At 52.7% G+C, this 22922-nt stretch overlaps 8 protein-coding genes across 8 annotated transcripts; 7 read left to right on the forward strand and 1 right to left on the reverse strand.

The window, feature by feature from the left end:
* Positions 1-326: 326 nt before the first annotated feature.
* Positions 327-3084, forward strand: PtrM4_140370 (SPS1, Serine-threonine protein kinase; the record flags this gene model as incomplete). The annotated part of the gene is made up of 4 exons (XM_066109465.1): positions 327-536; positions 589-1037; positions 1088-2636; positions 2689-3084. 4 exons carry the CDS (start codon positions 327-329, stop codon positions 3082-3084), a joined length of 2604 nt encoding a protein of 867 aa, XP_065960387.1.
* A 771-nt stretch (positions 3085-3855) lies between these two features.
* Positions 3856-7940, forward strand: PtrM4_140380 (Myosin heavy chain; the record flags this gene model as incomplete). The annotated part of the gene is made up of 9 exons (XM_066109466.1): positions 3856-3858; positions 3920-4126; positions 4208-4253; positions 4304-4359; positions 4407-4833; positions 4879-6919; positions 6968-7182; positions 7399-7518; positions 7585-7940. 9 exons carry the CDS (start codon positions 3856-3858, stop codon positions 7938-7940), a joined length of 3471 nt encoding a protein of 1156 aa, XP_065960388.1.
* A 1940-nt stretch (positions 7941-9880) lies between these two features.
* Positions 9881-12998, forward strand: PtrM4_140390 (BglX, Beta-glucosidase-related glycosidase; the record flags this gene model as incomplete). The annotated part of the gene is made up of 4 exons (XM_001937940.2): positions 9881-10123; positions 10443-10568; positions 10616-12894; positions 12950-12998. 4 exons carry the CDS (start codon positions 9881-9883, stop codon positions 12996-12998), a joined length of 2697 nt encoding a protein of 898 aa, XP_001937975.2.
* Positions 12999-13861: 863 nt separating this feature from the next.
* PtrM4_140400 (SIN3, Histone deacetylase complex, SIN3 component) lies at positions 13862-19159 on the forward strand (the record flags this gene model as incomplete). Its single annotated transcript, XM_066109467.1, has 6 exons — positions 13862-14027; positions 14082-14240; positions 14421-15577; positions 15628-16095; positions 16451-18529; positions 18581-19159. The coding sequence occupies 6 exons, from the start codon at positions 13862-13864 to the stop codon at positions 19157-19159; spliced, it is 4608 nt and encodes a 1535-aa protein (XP_065960389.1).
* A 356-nt stretch (positions 19160-19515) lies between these two features.
* On the reverse strand, positions 19516-20217 carry PtrM4_140410 (DUF605 multi-domain protein; the record flags this gene model as incomplete). The annotated part of the gene is made up of 2 exons (XM_066109468.1): positions 19516-20078; positions 20154-20217. The coding sequence occupies 2 exons, from the start codon at positions 20215-20217 to the stop codon at positions 19516-19518; spliced, it is 627 nt and encodes a 208-aa protein (XP_065960390.1).
* Positions 20218-20703: 486 nt separating this feature from the next.
* Positions 20704-21220, forward strand: PtrM4_140420 (uncharacterized protein; the record flags this gene model as incomplete). The annotated part of the gene is made up of 2 exons (XM_066109469.1): positions 20704-21148; positions 21210-21220. The coding sequence occupies 2 exons, from the start codon at positions 20704-20706 to the stop codon at positions 21218-21220; spliced, it is 456 nt and encodes a 151-aa protein (XP_065960391.1).
* A 122-nt stretch (positions 21221-21342) lies between these two features.
* On the forward strand, positions 21343-21834 carry PtrM4_140430 (uncharacterized protein; the record flags this gene model as incomplete). Its single annotated transcript, XM_066109470.1, has 1 exon — positions 21343-21834. The coding sequence occupies one exon, from the start codon at positions 21343-21345 to the stop codon at positions 21832-21834; it is 492 nt and encodes a 163-aa protein (XP_065960392.1).
* A 728-nt stretch (positions 21835-22562) lies between these two features.
* Positions 22563-22883, forward strand: PtrM4_140440 (uncharacterized protein; the record flags this gene model as incomplete). The annotated part of the gene is made up of 1 exon (XM_001937936.2): positions 22563-22883. One exon carries the CDS (start codon positions 22563-22565, stop codon positions 22881-22883), a length of 321 nt encoding a protein of 106 aa, XP_001937971.2.
* Positions 22884-22922: the final 39 nt, after the last annotated feature.

Consider the following 22922-nt stretch of genomic DNA (forward strand, 5'->3'; position numbering starts at 1 on the left):
CGGTGGATTCGTAGGTGCCTGACGGCAGTCGGAAGATCCACAAATACCTAGCCGTAGCGACGACAGACTGCCAGCTCTCCAGCACAACAAAGTCGACCAGCGCATGTCACTCGTATTGTTTCATGGCATCAGGCCAGATCAGCTTTGCTTTAGTTGTGCGATGGCCAGTGATAGTTTATGCACGCCTGCGCAGCTGCCAGCAGTGCATGCAGCGAGCACGGACTGGGAAGGAAGGCCCCTAGCAACGGCGCTAAAACAGGCCCTTGTTTATCACGATAAACACACGCACTGATCTCATCGACCAACATCTTCGACATCTATCGCCAATGTCTACCTCGTCGATACACGCAGATGCCCCGCCGGCCGTGGTGCAGGACCCCGAAGGACTTCAATATGAGACGGGATCGCAGTTGGGAAAAGGCGGCTTCGCCATCTGCCATCGCGCGAAGCTGCTGGGTCACGAACACCTCGGTAGCAGCACCGTCGCTTTGAAGATTGTCAAATCCAAGATGGAGCCACCCAAGCTTGCGCAAAAGGTGCAACAAACCGGAGTGGAAGATACGGAGGAGCCATACTGACGCGCCGCAGTTTGTCACAGAACTACAGATTCACTCGAAGCTATCCCACCCCAACATCGTCGAGTTTTTCCGCGCCTTTTCATTCGAGTCAAGTACCTATGTCGTTCTGGAGCTATGCGAAAATGGATCTCTTGCCGACGCGATCAAGAAGCGCAAATACTTCACCATGCCTGAGATCCGGCGATTCATGATCCAAACATGCGGCGCCATCAAGTACCTTCATCAGCGCAATATCGTGCATCGCGATCTCAAGACTGGCAACCTTTTCCTGGATCGGGACATGAATGTCAAGGTCGGAGACTTTGGCCTTGCTGCACTACTGGTATCACAGAGCGACTATGGGGCGATCCGACGAACAACCATGTGCGGCACACCGAACTACCTCGCGCCAGAAGTCCTGGAAAAGACTGGAAAAGGCCACGATGAGAAGGTTGACCTTTGGGCCATTGGCATCATGATGTGAGAGCGACCGTGTTGAGGAGCACCGATGCGATTACTGACAGCTCCAGGTACACACTCGCTGTAGGACGAGCGCCATTCCATGCCGCAAAGCGCGAGGACATCTACCGGAAGCTAAAGGCGCGAGAGTACACGTGGCCAGATTTTGCCAAGTTTGCGAACGAGATTACCGACGACTTGCGCGACATTGTATCTCTTCTACTAGTGCACGAGGATGAGCGACCGACGCCTGATCAGATTGTTGCGCATCCTTTCTTCAAACTGGGCTATATTCCGTTGGAGCTAGATAGTGGCTGTACCTCTCGGATACCGAAATGGTCAAGAAACCGCCCGCCAACGGCCTCTACGATCAAGCGCGGATACACTGAAGAGTGGTGGCAGCTTTGCAAGTCTTCGGCTGTCGGTGAATACGAACCTGGAAAATCTTTCGGTGCCTATGGACGTCGAACCAACAAGACGGTCGCCAGAGACTGCCAGAAGGAGATTGAAGCGGGCAAACAGCCAAACATTCCTTTCGCCAAGGATACCGTATACGTGCCTTTCCCTGCGCGCGTGCAATGGCCTCATCAGCCTCCAGGCGGCCTGAGCGAAATCTCAGAAGAGAAGGAGTCATCATCAGAAGGCCACGCGCTGGGGGAGACTACTGGCAACGACCGAGTAAGAGGCCGCGTGCCTAGAGCGTCACGAAGAGAACAACAGCCGATGCAAACATTGAAAGAGAACGTTGAGCCAGCACAAGAGCCAGATCCAGCACACAGGATACTGGACAAGCAGCCGACCCGTCTAAGAGCAGTCCGGAAGATATCGAATCCTGGACGAGTCACTGCAAAGACGGCCACAGCGCCAGCGCCATTACGCGTCCCTAGAGAGGCGCGACCCACGACCCGAGCTAGGGCTGCGAAAGAGCCAGCAAAAGAGGCCTCGAAAGCTTCATCGGGGCTACCTGATCTGCCACCTCTAAGGGTCATGAAGACCAGCGTACGAGAGAGCGAAAAGGCGGAGCCAGCGTCTCAGTCCACGACGTCACGAAGTACTGCCCGTTATCGAACTATCAGCAGCGACATGCCAGCAACCGACCCCGTAACCGTACTCGCACGACTGATAACCTTCCGGGATAATCTCGAACGCGCACTCGACAAAAAGCCCACCAAATCAAGGCGGGATCAGCCGCCACAACTGCCGTTTGTCGCAAAGTGGGTAGACTATAGCCGTAGGTACGGTGTAGGTTACGTGCTGAGCGACGGCAGTATTGGAACTCTTCTATCAGCGGAGGAGCAATACCCAGTCACAATCGCATTTGCAACGGATGGGTACAACCACCTGCGCAAGGCCGGAGGTAACCGCGAGGTGGCCAAAAGCGTAGCGCTCAACTATTATACATCCGTAAACAAAGACCGGGGGCTGTCTCAAATCGAAGTACTTGAACCGCGGCGCGTCGAGGAGATTCGAACGGTATGGCACAAATTTGGAAAGTACATGTGCGCAACATTCGGTGACGAGGAGAAGCCGATGAGGAAAGATCCACGGGTGAACTTTGTCCGATTCTACCAACGGTTAGGCAACGTAGGGATCTGGGGATTTGACGATGGCTCTTTCCAGGTAAGCATTCAAGTGTGCATCTTGTCTTGACACTCATCTAACAACCTTCCAGTTCAACTTCCCAGATCATACCAAGCTCGTGCTCTCGTCTGACGCTGGATACGGGCACTTCCTGTGTCTCCCTCTCGATGCTACCTCCCTCCTCGAGGAGACTGGCAGCGTCCCATGGAGACATGTAAAGGCCCGAGCGAATCTGCGGGGGTCGTTACAGCAGCTGCTCTATGGGTCGGCGGACAAGGAAGATAGCTACAAGGAGCTGACGGAAAGCAACCATCTCCGAGCGAAGATCGAGTTCATCTACGCGGTGGTGGAGGAGTGGTGCCAGCAAGGCGGGCTCGGTTGCTTAGTGGACCCCAAGGTGTACTCGTGGGGCGGCCCGCAACTGGAGGAGTCGAAGCGGTTGGACTGGGCGAGCGTTGGCCGTTTCGGAGGCGATGTTTTCTCATGATGATTGAATGATTTGCTTCAGCGGGCTTGGGAAGGCGTTTGGGACATTACTATACGGACGAGGACTGGGCATTTTGACGGCGTCTTCATGTTGTTCGCCTTGGTTGGGACGCTCATTTACGATGGTTTGCATATCGATTGGCGTTTTGGTAGCTGTAGTATGGAACGAGGATATGGTTGTCAGTGCTAAACGTGGGTGTCTGATGTCTGAAAGTGCGACACGTCATTGAGGATTATGCAACGGCAGCGTGGCGGCCAGCTCGCCCTCACTCGTGTGACAGCAAGGCGGTAGCGTTGTAGTAGGGGACGCGTGGACGAAAAGGTCTATAGTACGGTGTGGTCCCAAACCCTTAGATGAGGCACGAAAGAGTGTTTGAACCCGTCCGTCAGTCTTAGTAACGCTTAGGAGGCTCAGCAGGCAACGACTTGCCAGGAAGGAAAGCCGCGAGGTCGATTGCGCGTCCGAAAAGCGGGTGTGGCTGTGCTCCTGGGCTGGGGCGAGCGCCTATTCCGAACAGCCCGATCAATTGACCCTCTGACGTTGGTCCCGTCTTTCGACGTTCAGGCACACTTCCGTTCCTGCACACCCAACCTCCGGGCTGCTGCTCTTGATACTCGGATAGCGTAGCGTTTAGCCCTCACGCTCATTGATATCACCTGTACCATAACCTGGTCTCAGCAGTACACCTAGCAGCCCCCCAACAATCCCCCTTCCCCCCCCTCCACTGGCCGACTCTTGCCCAAAGCCACTGCTCTAGGTCGGGCATCAACCATGGTAAAATGTCCCAGAAGCTCATGACAAGAGGTGTATGCGCTAATCTGAGCTGCTTGTGTAGGGGAAAACCAACCGCGCAGCGCGCAAGGCCGGAGGTGCCCAGCCCGCCGCACGAGCGCAACCAAAGTCGCAGTTCGCAACAAAGGCCGTCTTCGAGACGACCAAGAAGAAGGAAGTCGGAGTCTCGGATCTGACACTGATCAGCAAGATCTCCAACGAAGCCATCAACGAGAACTTGAAGAAGCGATTTGAGAATGGCGAGATATACGTGCGTGGACCTGCTTGCGCCAACCCCGCGTCGCATCGAGACACGGCCATATCGTGGGACAACAACTGACGAGAGGCGCAGACATACATTGGACACGTGCTGGTGTCGGTCAACCCCTTCCGCGACCGTATGTACAAGAACGTGCCGGTTGCAAAAGACATGCTGACATGGCTGCAGTGGGCATCTACACCGACCAGGTACTGGAGAGCTACAAGGGCAAGAACAGGCTGGAGGTGCGGCGCATGGCTACTCAGACGCCCCCAGAGCTAATCAGAGACAGGTGCCACCCCATGTCTTCGCAATCGCAGAGTCCTCGTACTACAACATGAATGCATACAAGGAGAATCAGTGTGTCATCATCTCTGGCGAATCAGGAGCTGGAAAGACAGAAGCTGCAAAGCGCCTCATGCAGTACATTGCAAATGTATCTGGCGGAACCAACTCCTCTATCCAAGAGATCAAGGACATGGTGCTGGCCACCAACCCGCTGCTCGAATCCTTTGGAAATGCAAAGACACTGAGAAACAACAACTCGTCGCGATTTGGAAAATACCTCGAAATTCACTTCAACGCACAAGGAGAGCCAGTGGGAGCAAACATCAACAACTACCTGCTGGAGAAGACGCGAGTAGTGGGGCAGATCACAAACGAGCGCAACTTCCACATCTTCTACCAGTTCACCAAAGCTGCATCGTCACAATACAGAGGTACGCTTCAGAGGTGAAATAGTAAACATACGCTGATCCAGGTAGAAATATTCGGTTTACAACAACCGCAATCCTACCTCTACACCAGCAAGTCGAAATGCTTCGACGTTCCCGGAATCGACGACCATGCCGAGTTTGCCGATACACTGAATGCTATGAAGGTTATTGGACTACCACAAGCAGAACAGGACAACATCTTCCGCATGCTAGCCGCCATCCTCTGGCTGGGAAACGTATCATTCCGAGAAGACGACTCGGGCAACGCAGCCATCGTAGACCAGTCTGTGGTAGACTTTGTGGCATACCTCCTCGAAGTAGACGCCGTACACGTCAACAAGGCCCTTACCATCCGTGTAATGGAAACAAGCCGAGGAGGACGACGAGGCTCGGTATACGATGTGCCCTTGAACTGTGCACAAGCAGGCGCCGTCCGCGATGCACTCTCCAAGGGAATATACTTCAACCTCTTCGATTGGATTGTAGAGCGTGTTAATGTCTCGCTCAAGGCCCGTGGAGCGACTGCTCATTCCATCGGTATCCTTGATATTTACGGTTTCGAGATCTTCGAGAAGAACAGCTTCGAGCAACTTTGCATCAACTACGTCAACGAGAAGCTGCAGCAGATCTTCATTCAGTTGACCTTGAAAGCAGAACAAGAAGAGTACGAGCGAGAGCAGATCAAGTGGACACCCATCAAGTACTTTGACAACAAGATTGTGTGCGATCTGATCGAAGAGAAGAAGCCACCCGGTGTTTTTGCTGCCCTAAACGATGCCTGTGCGACTGCGCACGCGGACCCATCTGCCGCCGATCAAACCTTCGTACAGAGGCTGAACGCTCTATCCGACAACCCCAACTTCCAACCTCGTCAGGGCCAATTCGTTATCAAGCACTACGCCGGCGACGTCTCGTATGCCATTGAGGGCATGACTGACAAGAACAAAGATCAGTTGCTAAAGGACTTGCTGAACCTGCTTAATGAGAGCAGCAATACTTTTGTGCACACGCTCTTCCCCAACCAAGTAGATCAGGATAACAGGCGGCGACCACCGACGGCAGGAGATAAGATCAAGCTGTCTGCAAACGACCTGGTCACTACCCTGATGCAAGCCCGACCATCCTACATCCGTACCATCAAGCCCAACGAGAACAAATCGCCAAAGGAATACAACAACTCCAACGTACTTCATCAGGTTAAGTATCTCGGTTTGCAAGAAAACGTGCGTATCCGAAGAGCTGGTTTCGCGTCGCGTCAAACATTCGACAAATTTGTGGAGCGATTCTTCTTGCTGTCGCCAAAGTGCTCCTACGCCGGAGAATATACTTGGACTGGTGACTACGAGACTGGAGCCAAGCAAATCCTGAAGGATACCAACATTCCCGCGGAAGAGTTCCAGATAGGTACCACCAAGGTTTTCATCAAGACTCCGGAGACACTGTTTGCTTTGGAAACGATGCGCGACAAATACTGGCACAACATGGCCATTCGTATCCAACGTGCTTGGAGAAACTACCTACGGTACCGGACAGAGTGCGCGATACGGATACAACGGTTTTGGCGTAAACTCAATGGTGGCAAGGAGTTCATCGAATGGCGTGACCAAGGACACAAGATCCTACAAGGCCGGAAAGAGCGGAGAAGATACAGTTTGGTCGGTTCCCGAAGATTCATGGGTGACTATCTCGGTATTGGAAACCGAGGTGGTCCTGGCGAGGTCATTGCCAGTGCCATCGGTATAACAGCCAGCGAGGAGGTGCCATTCTCGTGCAGAGCTGAAGTGCTTGTGTCTAAGCTTGGTCGATCAAGTAAACCAGAGGCCCGTCAACTTGTTCTCACAAAGAAGAACGTGTACCTCGTAAAACAGGTAATGGTCAACCGGGAAGTCCAAATCCAAGCCGAGAGAACAATACCCGTGGGCGCTATCAAGTATATCAGCTGCTCCACGCTCAAGGATGACTGGTTCTCAATCGGTGCGGGCTCCCCAACAGAGCCTGATCCGCTCGTAAACTGCATATTCAAGACCGAATTCTTCACACACTTGACCAATGTACTACGAGGCTCAATGACGCTTAGAATAGGCGAGACGTAAGTTGTGTAATCATGAATGAATCGAGAGAAGCTAAGACATCGCAGCATCGAGTACAACAAGAAGCCTGGCAAACCAGCCCAGGTTAAAGTAATCAAAGATCCCGCAGTAGCGAGAGACGATCTGTACAAGAGTGGCACCATTCACACTGGCCCAGGAGAGCCGCCAAATTCCGTTTCGAAGCCCACACCCAAAGGCAAGCAGATTGCCGCAAAGCCCATCACAAAGGGCAAGCTTTTGCGGCCCGGTGGTCCAGGCGGAGGTCCCTCAAAGCTTGCGTCTCGTCCAGCGCAACCGAGACCTGTGCCTACGCCTGCTGCCGCACAACCGCGAGCTGTCCCTCAGCCAGCTGTGTCACAATCCAGGCCAGTCCCTCCCCCCGTCGCTGCATTGTCCAATGGCGCGGCCTCTCATGCACGCACCGCTTCGTCTGGGTCGACACGCACACCACCACCTCCTCCACCGCCCCCACCGGCAGCGGCGCCTCAACCAAAGGAGCCTAGATACAAGGCACTGTATGACTTTGCGGGTCAGAGTGCTGGAGAGCTAAGTCTCGGAAAGGATGAGATCATCTTGGTCACGCAGAAAGAGAACAATGGTATGTCCACCCCTACTCTATTAGAAGGTCAGAAGACGAGCAAAATACTAACTGAAGGCGTCACAGGATGGTGGTTAGCTTCCCGTCTCGACAAGTCTGCCTCTGGCTGGGCACCTTCCGCTTATCTCGAAGAAGTGGTCCAGCGCGTGGCCGCTCCTCCCCCACCACCAGCGCCACCAGCCCGCCCTGTCAACGGCGCGGCAGGGGGTAAGCCGAAGCCTCCTGCTCCACCTGCCAAACGCCCCGCTGCTAGGAAAGCTGTGAATGGTGACTCCGCGCGGGATAGCGGATACAGCGGTAGCGGAGGCAGCACGATGGAGAGCGCGAGGGACAGCAGTGGTAGCATCGCCGGTGGCCTTGCTGAAGCGCTGAGACAGAGACAAGCTGCTATGCATGGCAGAAAACAGGAGGAAGACTGGTAAATTCGATCTATGACGATACGAGTTGAGTCGGCCAAGGAGAGCGAAAGCGAACATGGGACTTTGGATAGGCAATGGATGACCGTAGTATAGAATGATTGACACATTGATTCACTGTTCCGCCCAAGCCCAGACATCTGATCTTCCCGCTATACCAGGGTTCCATGAGACTTGTCCGCGAGATCGGACATTCCAATCGATCATCATATACGGTACACACAAGACCAATCTAGGGTCGAGTCTAAACTTGGCTTTGGATAGCAAAGTGTCTTGGACGAGCCAAACTGAAGGCTTGCCGGCCCGACATCACTCGTTGCTGGTTACATAGTCAGATATGGCAATTGCTATACACGTGGATCCTCGCACTAAGACTTAGGTATGCTATTATTACAATCGCATACAGCGAACAACACCTAAACGTACAAACCAGCGCGTACATTTCTCCAAATGGACATTGATGCAGGCTATCTAAAGAGACATGGATCATCACGCAAGTCTCGGCTACGAATACCGTCATCTACAATGGGTGACCCATCCGACCAAACATCCAAGATAGCGATCTGCATCTCCAATCGAACGATGAGCAAATATCATATACCATACAGTGGGTACATGTACTCCAGTCTACTATGTATATGCCCCTCAATCTGGGGGTATCTCGGTACCTCTCCGTACGTGCCGTCTTCGACGAGTCGACTCCCACGCGACCGGACACGCTCTGCATCAGCACAGTTGAAGGGTAGACGGCGGAAGGGAAGGGAGAACGACGCGCGCATGGCTCACCAGTTTGCCACTGCAATCAACGTAAGCCTTCCGCTGTCGTGGGACGGATGTTGCATCTCAACGAGTAATCAAGATGTAGTGAACATGTTCGGTACATGGCTCAGGTGTGACAGGGTGGTTGTAATAAAGTATCATAGTACGTCTTCATCTGTAGTTTGTCCGATGAGATGCCGATCAGATTGCCCCTCATATGATATCTATAGAGCTATCATGTGATGAAGCTATTCAAAACCTTGCACATGTGTATAAATGATGATAGCAATGTCTAGAGAAACTCAAGTTTTGTCAGCACTGTGCATGCGCAAAGCAGATACGGGGAAGGTATTCGTGCCCAACTGTCATCCTCGAGGAACCGTCTACGTTGGGATCACGATGGGAATTGTTGGGCATGTGCTGCACGTAAGTAGCGGGGCAGACATATGCATGGATAGATTCCGTCCCGGACATCTGGTCAATGCTACACCAACGCCTCGACCTCGACCAACTCTCGCTTGGCGAGGGCGGAAACTTGTCGTGATATGCAGAACGGTTCGCTGGCCCGGCTTCCCGCTAAACATTCCCGCCTAGCGGGCCGAAACAACCTGACGACAACATCACGTGCAGATTAATCCACCACTGATTGGAATGCACCTGCTTTGTCCCATCCTCTAGTGGCTTTGAGAGGCTGTTCAATTGCCTGCTGTCCTAGTCTCGGAAGTTTAGGACCGCCATCACCGCTGCCTTGTGTAGAGGAGGCAACGAATCATGCTCGGCCCTGATTATCAGGGCACAGGAACGAGACTGGTCCACGTTGGATTCGGTTGATTGCGCCCGACCGACCAATAGTGCCTCCCTTGCAAGATCTGAGACGTGCCTGCGAGCCGTGGCTAGGTACAAGGCTTGAGTCTAATGAAGCTCGATATTCGAGCCTTCTTTTGGGGTCCATGCGTCAAGACACAATCGCATCCAACGCTGTGCAGGTACTAAAAGATGACTATTTACTTCAGTTGATGGTTTCCAGGCTTTTTCGACGCTCCATCTTCATCCTTCATTCTCCGTTTTCCAACTTTTTTCCCAGTCAGTTTGTCGCTCGTTACCCGCACCGGCTGCAGTGGCGAGAAGTGCGGCAATTCGTTCAGATATCCCGACGTGATTGAATGATCAATTCGGATTGATCTACAATGGCTACAATCAGCCTTGGGAACGCTAGCCCGGCGGAAGACATCAAACATATCGATATAAAGCACGCATCTATCCAGATTCAGCCTTTGGCACTCGACACACCAAATTTGACACCCGCTGCAACACCAGAGGAGACCTCCCCTACAGAAGAGCATGCAATGGCGGGCAAGAAAATATACTCAGCGCCGCGGCCGGACGACAAGGCAAAAGAGATCGCTGCCAAATTGACTTTGGAAGAACAGGTACGTTTTGTTTTCATGGTATGGGAAGAGCTCTGGGTAGGATTTCCAGACACGCAGTCACTTTATCCCGGAACACGCATACGGCCGTGTCAGCTTCCGTCCACGGGTTCCGCACTTCCAGGAACTTTTCCCATGAGCCGCAACATCACGCTCCAACATCTTTCCTTTGTGGGATGCCAGTGAAACCAGCCGTTCACAGACTGACGTCCGCTACTGGAATGGTTCATATCCTGTATTCGCTTAGAGCACCGCCTGACCTTTTTAATCTATCAAGAGTGGCCAGAGCAGCCTTATCCCTGAGTCAAGCTGACCATCCCAGATCTCATTGCTTGCAGGAGCAGACTTTTGGCGGTCGGTGTCTATTCCTGAAAAAGGCATTCCATCCATCAAGACATCGGATGGACCCAATGGCGCCCGTGGAGAATTCTTCACTAACGGGACGCCTGTACGTACTCCGTCTTGGCAATATCAGGCCCGTGCTGACGATTACAGGCTGCTCTATTTCCCTGTGGCATATCTATGGCGTCCACGTGGGATCTGGACATGATAGAAGAGATCGGTCGTCATCTTGGAGAAGAAACAAAGGCCCGAGGCGCCCAAGTGTTGCTAGCGCCCACGGTGTGCATGCATAGGTCTCCACTTGGTGGACGTAACTTTGAGTCGTACTCGGAAGATCCGTTCCTCACAGGAAAACTCGCTGCTTCCTACGTTCGTGGTCTTCAGAGCAAGGGCGTTGCCGCTACGATCAAGCACTTCCTCGGAAATGAGCAGGAAACTGAGCGACAAGCGTACGATGCTATCATTGCAGAGCGTCCGCTTCGGGAGATTTACCTAAAGCCTTTCGAAATTGCCGTCCGCGAAGCATCACCATGGGCCCTCATGAGCGCATACAACATGGTCAATGGTGTCCACGCCGATGAATATGTGCATTCACTCAAGGAGATCTTGCGAGGCGAGTGGAAGTGGAACGGAGCCATCATTTCGGACTGGACGGGCACATATGCGACTGCGCCCTCAATAAAAGCCGGTGTTGACATCGAGATGCCTGGCCCTTCCAAGTGGCGCAAAGTCGACCAAGTCAAAGAGTGCTTGGCGAAAGGCGAACTGACCCGCTCAGATATCGAAGAGTCTGCTGCCAGAGTCCTGTACCTTGTCGACCGTGTTAAGGGCTTGGGCAATATGACAACCGAACAGCCGGAGCAATCGATTGACAACGTCGAAACGCGAAACCTTATCCTTCAAGCAGGCGTTGAAGGATTGACCTTGTTGAAGAATGAGAACAGCGTACTGCCGATCAAGAATGCCAGGAAGATTGCGATGATTGGGCCCAACGTGAAGCGTGCCATTGCCAGTGGAGGAGGCAGCGCTGGTCTGAATCCCTATTACAACGTCACCCCCTGGCAAGGTCTCCAAAACCGCTTCGATGGCGATATCACATTCGCGCAAGGTTGCGATAGCTCAAAATGGCTACCGCTCGCGTCCCCCTATTGCAAGTCGAATGGAGAGACTGGCGTGCGGTTAGAGTACTACAAGGGTGACCGATTCAAGGGCGAGCCGGCGGTTGTCCAGCACAAGGTCAGCACGGATCTCTGGCTGTGGGACTCTGCACCTATGGAGCTTCTTCCAGACTTCTCGTTCAAGGTCAAGACCACGCTTACTCCCAAATCGACTGGAAACCACAGCTTCAGCTTTGCGTCAGTCGGACCAGGACGCATGTTCATTGACGGAGAGCTTTTCATCGACAACTGGGACTGGACTGACGAGGGTGAGGCTATGTTTTCTGCTTCAGAAGATGTGCTAAAGGCAATCCATCTTGAGGAGGGAAAGCCAGTGGATATTCTGATTGAGAGCACCAACGAAGTACGACCTGCTTCGAAAGTATCAGTTATTGGTCGTCGCCACGATTATGGCGGCTGCCGTATCGGCTATCAAGAGGAGGACAAGGTCGACCGCCTACAGGAAGCCGCGGATGTTGCGCGAGAGGCTGATGTAGCTGTGGTTGTCATTGGCTTGGATGCTGAGTGGGAATCAGAGGGATATGACAGGCAGACCATGGACCTGCCAAAGAACGGATCCCAAGATCGTCTAATCGAAGCTGTCCTAGCCGCCAACCCACGCACAGTCATTGTCAACCAATCCGGAACACCAGTCACCATGCCATGGGTACACAAAGCGCCTTCCATTCTGCAAGCATGGTACCAGGGCCAAGAAGCAGGAAATGCTCTCGCAGATGTCCTCCTAGGCAACAGCAGCCCCAGTGGAAAGCTACCAACGACCTTCCCGGTCAGAATCGAAGACAACCCAGCATATCACAACTGGCCTGGCGAGAACCTCAAGACCGTCTACGGAGAAGGTATCTACGTTGGTTACAGGCACTACGAGCGCTCTAAGATTGCGCCACTCTTCCCCTTCGGCCACGGTCTTACCTACACGACATTTTCGTACGGGACACCTAGTGCTAGCAGTGATGTCCTCTCCGAAGATGACACCATAACAATCACTGTACCTGTTACGAACACAGGTTCCATACCCGCGCACGAGATTGTCCAGGCCTATGTCAAAGACGTCAAGTCGACGCTGCCACGCCCAGAGAAGGAACTACAGGCTTTCGGCAAGGTCTTCTTGCAGCCTGGCGAAACCAAGGACGTAGTCTTGACGCTGAACAAGTACTCTGTGGGTTACTTTGATACCAGCCTGGGGCAGACTGGGGCTTGGATCGCGGAGGAGGGATTGTTTGAAGTGCTTATTGGTGCTAGCAGCGCTGATATCAGGTATGTTATCTCAGGAGGGGTGTTTTTGATATGCAGATGCTAACATATTTCACAGGTCCAAGCTGAACTTTGAAGTCAAGGAGAGCTTCCAGTGGATCTTCTAGGTGTATGGTATGGCGATGCTACGGATGGATTTTACGAGTTTCCTTGTCTCGGTTGCTTGCTAGGCGTTTGTGGCGTATTGGAGTGGCCCAGTGAATAACTGAGCTACTCATGGTTGGCCTACCAGGACAATCGGGCCTTGTGTATATGCCACCACATAATACAGTTTTTTTCTTTGATTTTGTGGAGAGCTTCATGTGGGGCGTGAGCGCTGAGGTTGTCACTTGACTCCGTACATGATGACTCCATTAGTGAGGACAATGACTCCATTAGTGAGGACAGCTTGAGATGTGAGCGAAGCGCGAGTGCACACATTGGGATAAGAATCAATCCGGATGTGGACTTGATGGCGCCCTATATTGCTACCATACAATAGTCATGTAGGAATTGTATAGTGTTTTGAATGGAAATGTTTGGACCAAGTCGACTGCCGGCAAACGCCCGAGCTCATGGTTCACACGGATGACGCGCTTGTCCCTGGGAATTCTGCCGTTCACCGCCCGCGGATCATGCTTTTGCCAAGTACTTGTTCGTGCCCGTCCTGCGCAACACTCCTAAACAGGAAGACACGAACCTTATCACCCTCTACAGAGGGTTTCCAACACACGCCGAGCTATTCATGAGCTCCTGCCGAATTTGAAGCGTAATCGCGGTTTCGCCTTCGTCCCCATCCCGGCTATTCCAAGCTTCGTATTGCCGGCGAGCGTGGTTAAGTCAAGATGAATCCAGCGCATCGAGATGGGTGGCCGCCGACTCAGGCAGCCGTGTCTGGACAGAATCAGCAGCAAACAGAACAGAGCCAAGGACAAGCGCCGCGTCCTCTGGGCCCTTATGGGTGCGTAATTCGTTGTTTGTCGCATTCGCCATGGGAGCCGTCATGGATGACGAAGCTCTTGAACTGCATTTCTCACCCGCTTTTGACTGGATTCAGGCTGACTTTGAATGCGACAACAGACCGAATAATAGCAATCCTCAGGGTCCTCATGCGTCATCCGCGCAACCCTCAGGGCCGGTACTCCCACAGCCGTCTGGTAGGTGGCATATACAAACGACGCGCATCGACACGCTGCTAACATTTATCACAGGCGGCGGATACTACGCTTCAGGCGCCGCGACAGCTCACAATCAGAACCTCCCCGCGCTTCCAGGGCTGACGGCGCAACCTCAGCACTCTTCGCCCCACATGTCAGCCCAGCGACCACCATCCTCTGACGCAGGAGCGCAAGGGCATCAAGCCCCCCCTGGTCCGCCGTACTCGTTACCCGGGATATCGCAAACGTTGCAACAGCAGCATCAACAACAACAACAACAGCAGCAGCAGCACATGCCGACTTCGGAGCAAGCGAACGCAGACCGGGAACGGGAAATGCGCGAACGCGAAACACGCGAGCGGGAGATGGATTCGCATGTTATGCATCAGCAAGAAGACCATGTGAAGCGCGAAGCGGAGCAGCGAGATCGAGAACATCACGAACGACAGCAGCGCGAGCACGCAGCCCTCCAAAGCCACTCAACACCCATGCAAATACACCAGCCTGTAGCCGTAGCGCCATCTACACGAACAATTCACGGTCCAAACGGCCTCCTAGGACAGTCAGGGCCAATGAATGGGCCAAATCTACTTGCGCCACCAATGGGTGGTCCCAACGCGACTGGTCAAATGTACGGCAACAGCGCCTCTGTGCAGCACGAGCAGACTACTCCAAGGATGCAACACGCAGTCCAAGCGCCAACACAGGCGCAGATGTTGATGCCTTTTGCTGGTCCTCCAGGATCAATGGCAATGGGCCAAGGACAACAGCCCATCCTCAACGACGCTCTGAGCTACCTTGATCAGGTCAAAGTCCAGTTTGCTGACCATCCCGATGTTTACAACCGATTTTTGGATATCATGAAGGACTTCAAGAGCGGCGCAATTGATACCCCAGGCGTCATCGAAAGGGTTTCGACTCTGTTCGCAGGCAACCCGGCCCTCATCCAGGGCTTCAACACCTTCCTCCCACCCGGCTACAAGATCGAATGTGGCACAAACGGAGACCCAAACGCTATTAGAGTGACCACGCCAATGGGCACCATGGTCTCGACAATGCCTGCCCCCAGGCCGCTTTCGCCGCCACGAAGCGCTGTCAACGGTAATAACGGCCCGCAACACGAGAGTACCTACTACGAGACTGCCCAAGGCCAGCCGTGGCCTCAGCAGCAGAGGGCCCAGGCCGAAGGGCAGGAGTCGATGTTCTCTCCAAACAACCGAACCCTTGGCCAGCCATTGTATGGACAGCAGCAACAACAGGGTCCAGCGCCACATTCACCGGAAGTCACCTCGCGGCCTCATCCTGACCCTGCTGGCTCAGCGGCTGTACTAGCTCACCAACAAGAGCAGAGGGGTGTCTCGCAGCTGCAGAACGCTGTATCTGCCGCTACTGGTCGTTCGATCATGTCACCCAGTGTTGATGCGGGCACACCACTCCAAGGACAAGCATTGAATGGCGCTGTTCAGCTTCCCCAAATGGGCGGGGCTGCAGCCGAGAAGAGAGGCCCCGTCGAGTTCAACCATGCTATCAGCTACGTAAACAAAATTAAGGTAAATGGATTCACCGCGGAGTCACACGACTGGAAGCTAACCATAACTAGAACCGGTTTGCGGCCCACCCTGATATCTACAAGAACTTCTTGGAAATACTGCAGACATACCAACGAGAATCAAAGCCTATTCAGGACGTCTACGCCCAAGTCACCCACCTTTTTGGCGGCGCACCGGATCTCCTCGAAGACTTCAAGCAGTTCCTCCCAGAGTCTGCCGCTCATCACAGGGCACAACAGCAAGCAGCTAAGAATGCTGCAGAAGACGCTATCATGCTCAGCAACGTAAGAGGCGAATCAGGATACGGAGCAGTAGCAAACCAACAGACACCTGGTCGCGCGGACACTTCACGACTACCACCAATGGGCAACTTCGCGCCTACGCCTACCGCGAACCGGGACAACAAGCGCAAGCGTGAGCGACAAGGACCTGTAGCTGCGCCCATGCCTACGCCCATGTCTCAAGAACTGCCAACCTCGAATCTCCGCGGTGGCTACACTCAGGGAAGTGTAAACAAGGTACGTAAATGACCTCGCATTGTTATGCGCAAAGCTTAGGTCACAATGTTCTTTCTGTCATTGCACGTGCACCGTCACCAGCCTCATAGATTCCTTTCACACTTTCCTTTTTTTCAACGTCTAAGACCCATCTACATTCTCACTCTCACCTGTGCTATCACCCGATACTGCCGCGTGTATGTGCGAAGGTAATAGCAGGGCATCGTGACCGCTTTTAGGTCTTGACAATCTCACTCTACTTTCCTTATCTGCCCCCATTATTGAAGCAGAACGGTAACAGTCGAATTTTCATCGTGACATGATACCTTCACCTTCACAGGAACTTGCAAAGAACTTGCGTGCTGACACATATAAGCGTGCAAAGACAGGACATGCTGCAAAGCAAGCGGTTCCGGACGGCCCGCCAGTCTCACCCACCTTGACGCCTGCGCTTCCCGAACCGATGCCGCCAACGACGACTACGACTCCTAGCCAGGATGAGCTTGCATTCTTCGACCGCGTCAAGAAGTTCATCGGAAACAAGAATACGATGAATGAGTTCTTAAAGCTTTGCAACCTGTACTCTCAAGACTTGATCGACAAGTCACTACTGCTCTACCGTGCGCAGTCCTTTATCGGCGGCAATGTCGAGCTTTTCACCTGGTTCAAGAAGTTCATGGGCGAGGACGAGGAGCAACAAAAGTCACGCCCCAAGACGGTCAACTCGCGCGTGTCGTTGTCCAACTGTCGCAGTCTGGGCCCCAGCTACCGTCTGCTTCCCAAGCGCGAGCGGGAGCGAGTATGTAGTGGACGTGACGAACTTTGCCGATCAGTCCTGAACGACGAGTGGGCCTCTCACCCTACGTGGGCTTCTGAAGATTCTGGCTTTGTCGCCCATCGCAAGAACACATTCGAAGAGGGTCTACACAGGATTGAAGAGGAGCGCCACGACTACGACTTCAATATTGAGGCATGCAGCCGTACCATTCAGCAACTTGAACCCATCGCAAACCAATTGCTCGCCATGAAGCCGGAGGATCGGATAGGATTCACGCTTCCTCCCGGTCTTGGTGGACAGAGTGAGACGATCTACAAGCGCGTCATCATGAAGATCTACGGCCGTGAGAGGGGCAGAGATGTAATCAAGGAGCTATTTGCGATGCCTTGGAGCGTGGTTCCAGTTCTTCTCCATCGACTGAAGACGAAGCTGGAGGACTGGAAGGCTGCTCAGCGCGAGTGGGAGAAGGTTTGGCGTGACCAGACCCAGAAGATCTTCTGGAAGTCACTGGATCACCAGAGCATCACAGTCAAGCAAGCCGACAAACGACAGTTCCAGCCAAAGTCCTTGACGAACGAGATTCAAGTCCGATACGAAGAGCAAAAGCGTCTGCAGCAGATCCAAGAGATTCCACAGGAAGATTACCAATTCGCCTTCTCGTTCAAGGATGAAGAGGTGCTGTTCGACGTCGCTCGCCTGATGCTTACTTTCGCGGACAACAACACTGGCGCCGACTTTGCTAAGGTTGTACCCTTCATCAAGGAGTTTGTGCCCCTGTTCTTCGGTATAGATGCGGCCAAATTTGAGCAGCGAGTGCATACATCGGGACGCGATACACCAAACGACTCCGGCGAGGATACTCCATCTCCCGATGAGGATGTCTCTCAGCGCTCGCAGAAGTCGAAGAAGGGTGACCTACGGCGCGATGTTCTCGACCCCCGCGGCAAGTCACGCAAGGACAAGGATGACAGCGCACCGTCAGCTAGTCGGGACAGCACACCAGACACATCTGGTATGGAGGACGAGGCCGCTGGCGACAGCTCCAACTCTAACCCCCGCGGAGACCGACCGCCCACCCATTGGGTAGAATACGCTACGACTCCGACTGCATTCGGCGAGAAGGAGTTTGATCATGATGAACCCTACCGACGTGTGGAGTACAATATGTACGCCAATGCTTCGATCTACTGCTTCTTCCGGATGTTTGTAATGCTCTACGAGAGATTATGGAAGCTTAAAGACAAGGAAGAAGAAGTACGAAAGGCCATTATGCGCGCCAAAGAGCCCAAGGCCGCACACAAGCTCAAGATGCTGGACAAACAGCCAGAGGACTTTTTCAAAGACACATCTCCGTCCGCAAACTACTACCAGCAAGTTCTCGACATGTTTCAGGATCAGATTACCGGCGATGTGGATATGAACTTCATCGAAGAGACTCTGCGGCGGTACTATCTACAGACAGGCTGGCAGCTGTACTCATTTGATAGGCTGCTCAGCTCTCTCGTTCGGTTTGCACTTGCTGTAGTAAGCCATGATAACAAGGATAAGAGCCTTGATATCTACAACCTCTTCAAGAAGGATCGTGTCAATGACACGACAACGCACAAGAACGAGATCAGCTACCGAAAGGCTGTTGAGAAGTACGCCAAGGATACCGACACCTACCGCATCACCTATGTAAGTACTTTCTGTCACGTTCCCGGTGACGATTTTCTAATGTCACAACAGGACCCTGCCAAGATGGAAGCGCATGTACGCCTCTTCAAGAAGGATGACCCAACCTTTGAATTCAACACGCTCGATCGAGTTAAGCGCTGGCGAGCATATATCGCATCCTTCACGGCTATCGAGCCCACGGAAGAGGTCGATGCTTCGCGTGTCCGCTACCCGTATCTAAAGAGGCGCCTAGCCAAGAACGTGGACCTCTCTGAAGAAGAGCGCTTCGAGCAGGTCAGGCACTGTGACACCATCACTATCTCTATCAGCCCTTCCGCATACATCCTGGGCTTTGTCAACAGTGAGCCTTTTGGTAATGGTGGCGTGCAGTACTACGTCCAACCAGATGCTGTACGAGCCGGTCTCAGCGAGGCGGTACCAAATCCGACTGAGGAATACAAGAAGCTGAACGATGAGAGGAGGGAGAGGGTCCAGGAGATTCTTGTTAGGAACAACAGCTGGATGAAGGATCTCAGCCGGGATGACGTGGATGCTAAGAAGACGGCGTTCAAAAAGGATATCGAAGAACCGAGGAAGGTGACTGGCGAAGATGATGTGGATATGGAAGGTGCCGATGGGTTCGGGTATTAATCTCCATTGGCATGGGTTGAGTGGAAGGTTGTGTTACGTCTTCCGGCGTTTTCCTGGCTTGGAAAGGACGAGAGTCTGGCTTACGATCTTCGCATCCACTGCTGAGTTTTTCTCGATTTTCTTAGCTGGCTGGGCGTGTTTAGCGGCATATGGTCTGCCGTACTTGCCCCAGCACAGCGACATTTATGCAACATCTTCCCATCTTTCGGCGTTTGGGGGAGTTTTGCCGGACGAGAGCACCCGACTCATCTATATCCACATGTGTATTTAAGACAGGGAATCTTTTGTAAGGAAAAATGGATTTATATCTTGAACCCATATCTCTTGTGCTGCCTTCTCTCCTCATCATCGACTAGTCACTGTTGCTCCTTTGTAACATTCTTCCCCAACCACTCCTCCCACTGCTCCACACTCCAACTACTACTAATCTCGTCCTTTACAACCCCATCAAACACTACCGTAGGCGTAACATGCACCCCCACCAACCTATTCGCCCTAACCTGCACTTTCACATCCGCCGTAACCCCATTCCCGCCATTCAGCCCCCCGTCCTTGTCTGGTTTATCGCTTATCTCCAACAACTTATACACCTTGTCCTCATCCACGCCCACTTCTCCTGCTAGTTTAGCCAAGCGCTTGTATGTCGCGTTTCGCGTTTCATTCACGACGTTTGCGTCGAAGAAGGTGGCTTGGTGGGCGAAGAGCAGGGCGCTGTAGGGCCAGAATGCTGCGGGGGAGAGTTTTTGCACCGCGTAGGCGGCTTCGTGGACGAGTGTCGATGAGGGGTGCCAGGGCTGGATTTGTTGCCGGAAGATTGTGTTGAGGGTGGGGGAGTAGGTGGATAGCAGGGTTTGGCGGAGGGGCGTGTTGTAGATTGTGTTGAAGAGTTTGGCGCTGAAGGGGCAGACGTAGTCGAGGTCTGTGGGAGGGTGTTAGTTTGGGGGCTAGTTTGGGGCTAGGGGATGGGTTACGGACAGATTTCGAGGGTGTGGACGGCTTTGGGGGGAGATGGCGGATGAGGCTAATTTTTGGCCGGCGAATTTGGGTGCGAGAGCCATTGTGAGAGGGTGTTAAGCTAGTTGGGAAATTGGGAGACTTGAAGTTGGAGAGAAGTTAGTGTTACTGGAATAGTGTGAGAAGATGTTAGATGTTGTAAGAGCACGCAATGGCAGATAGCTCAGCTACATGCATAATGATTGCGGGGTTGCTGCAGGGACTCAGCATGTGAGTATGTGGGTGATTATGTTTGACAAACTATTACAGCTGTATCAAAGATCTAGAGCTAGTGGTAAAATCTTATTTTACATTGATTGAATTGACTAAGTTCATCCGGTGAAAGGCAGCCGGTCATAGTCGCGATGGTAGCTTGCCCCTCCCCCGCGACTCCACAAGCTCGCCGACTCCCGCGTCTCAAGCTTCACGCAGCACAGCCTCGTCATGAATCGCTCTAATTAGGGCATCCAGTACAAAACTTAATCTTTGATCTTTTCCCATATATAATATACCTTATAATCTTCCTGTTCTTTTCAGTACTGTATTCAATCATGCCCAATTCAGATGACGACCTCCTCGCTCGCCTCAACGCGCTCAAGCAATCCTCCGTCAGCTTAGATACCACGCGCAACGCGTCGATAGCGTCTACCAACCCTCCAAAACCCACCGACGATCTCGCAGCACGATTTGCGCGCCTCGGATCCCCGTCGCCCTCCGGCTCTCCGCAGCCTTCGCGGACGGCATCTACGAATAACCTGGGCGCGCCGATAGTGGCACCAGGCGCTCCGAGCTATTTAGAAGGCATTGCGCAGGGTGTTGGAGGGTCAAACGTAGAGTTCAACGAGGACGACGAGAAGAGCTTGGAGGAGCTACTTGGAGAGCTAAACGGTGCCGTTGGTGATCCAAAGGAGTGGGATGTGTTGAAGAGTGAACAACAAGATGTTGGGAAATTGCTCAAGGATATGTGCAAGATTTTGCCGGAGGTTGTGAATAGTCGTACACAAGACGCACAAAAGAAGGGCCCCGTGTCAAAAGAGGAGCTAACAGACTGGGAAAGCGTCGAAGTAAATGTGGGAAGTGGAGAGGTCGCTAGAGCCCAAGGAGACACTGAAGATCAAGACGAGGACGAAGATGAAGAGGGGAAAAAGAAGACGGAAGACGACGAGGCAGACGACATAATTGCAAAAATCATGGCGGAACTTGAATTGAGCAAGAAATACGACCCCCCCTCTCCTGCCCCAGAAGACTCGGACTCGGATTCCGGAGACAAGAAAGAAGAAGATACTACAGACACCGGTCTTACACTCCCTTCCGCGCCCAGCACCCTCCCCGAAGGCAATTTCGACCGCGCACAAGCATTTGAGGATGACTTCACCGCACGGCTAGCCGCTCTATCTGCACCACGAATTGATTCCCTCGGCCTGCCATCCGCGCCCTCATTCGCACCTAGGAACAAACCACCTGTTTCAACAAATCTCCAGAAAAATATCGACGAAGAGATTGACACATGGTGCATTATATGTCAGGATGATGCTACACTGAAGTGTCTAGGCTGTGATGATGACTTGTATTGTCAAAACTGCTGGATGGAAGGGCATCGAGGCGAGGCTGCGGGGCTGGAAGAGAAGACGCATAAGGCGGTGTTGTATGTGAAGAAGAAGAAACAGAAGACTGCTGCTTGAAATGAGATGGGGGTACATATTAAGGTATCTTGGGTAGGCAGCGGTGAGCCGTCCTGATTCTTAACTCCTAGGCGACATGACACAATTATGGCGACAAGGCCGGGGTTGGCGCACGGACGCATTAAAGAGTACGGTGAGTGAGTGAGTGAGTGACTTGAACTTCAGAGGTACAGAGCACGGTTCGAGAGTGATATGAATGACGTCAGAGGATATTGGGCCACGCAGGCAAGGAGACTCGGTATATCAAACCATGGACCTCACACCTTGTCTTTGTTTGTTCAAACTCAACAACAACCAATGCGATCAACTCCGATAAAAATATCCCGTGCGAGTTCGATTACCCGCGGCACCTGCATTGACCCACAACACTTCAAGTCGACAACTGCAACACCAAAATGCCCGGTCTTAAAAATTCGCAAGCAGATATCACTGCTATGTATGTCTCCTAGGAAAGATATAAAATATGTCCATTATATTAATCTCATGAACAGCACAGCTCGGAACACCATCGAATCGCAACTACTACGTCTTCCGCCGAGCTTAGGATTGAGATTTATCACTACACATTAGGCGAAACTACCTTCTACGATGTGAGGTATTCTGATCCAATCCTGGCTGCCAACCTTAAGGCTTATCCCGTTTTCCTCACCACCTGCAGCCAAATACACACAGAAGCCCGCCTAATACCGTTCGATCATTATGAGTTCTACACTCCAGTGGTAGATCTCATGGTGTTCTGTCTTCGGTTTACCCTTATTCAGCGTGAGGCTATCCGCTTCTTATGTCTAAGTGTCCCTGAAGGGATGCTTGAGTTTAGTGCGTCACTGTGGGAAGAGCGGGGCTACAATTTCCTGACCGTCTTGTTCCCTAATCTACGAAAGGTCGTGCTGGATGACGAGCACTTGCATGGCGATTACGAGGACTGTGTCTATTATTTCAAGGATGCTTTGGAGATGGAGCGCAAAGAGTGGGAGGCGTTCGTACGCTGGGTACGCAAAGATAGGAAGGAGACTATGGAAGTGGAGATTCGATTACTGATCGAGTCCTGAAACCGCATAAGTTTAATGTGCCTTGGAAAGATATGCGGT

Source organism: Pyrenophora tritici-repentis, chromosome 8, assembly GCF_003171515.1.
Source record: "Pyrenophora tritici-repentis strain M4 chromosome 8, whole genome shotgun sequence".
Classification (NCBI taxonomy): domain Eukaryota; kingdom Fungi; phylum Ascomycota; class Dothideomycetes; order Pleosporales; family Pleosporaceae; genus Pyrenophora; species Pyrenophora tritici-repentis.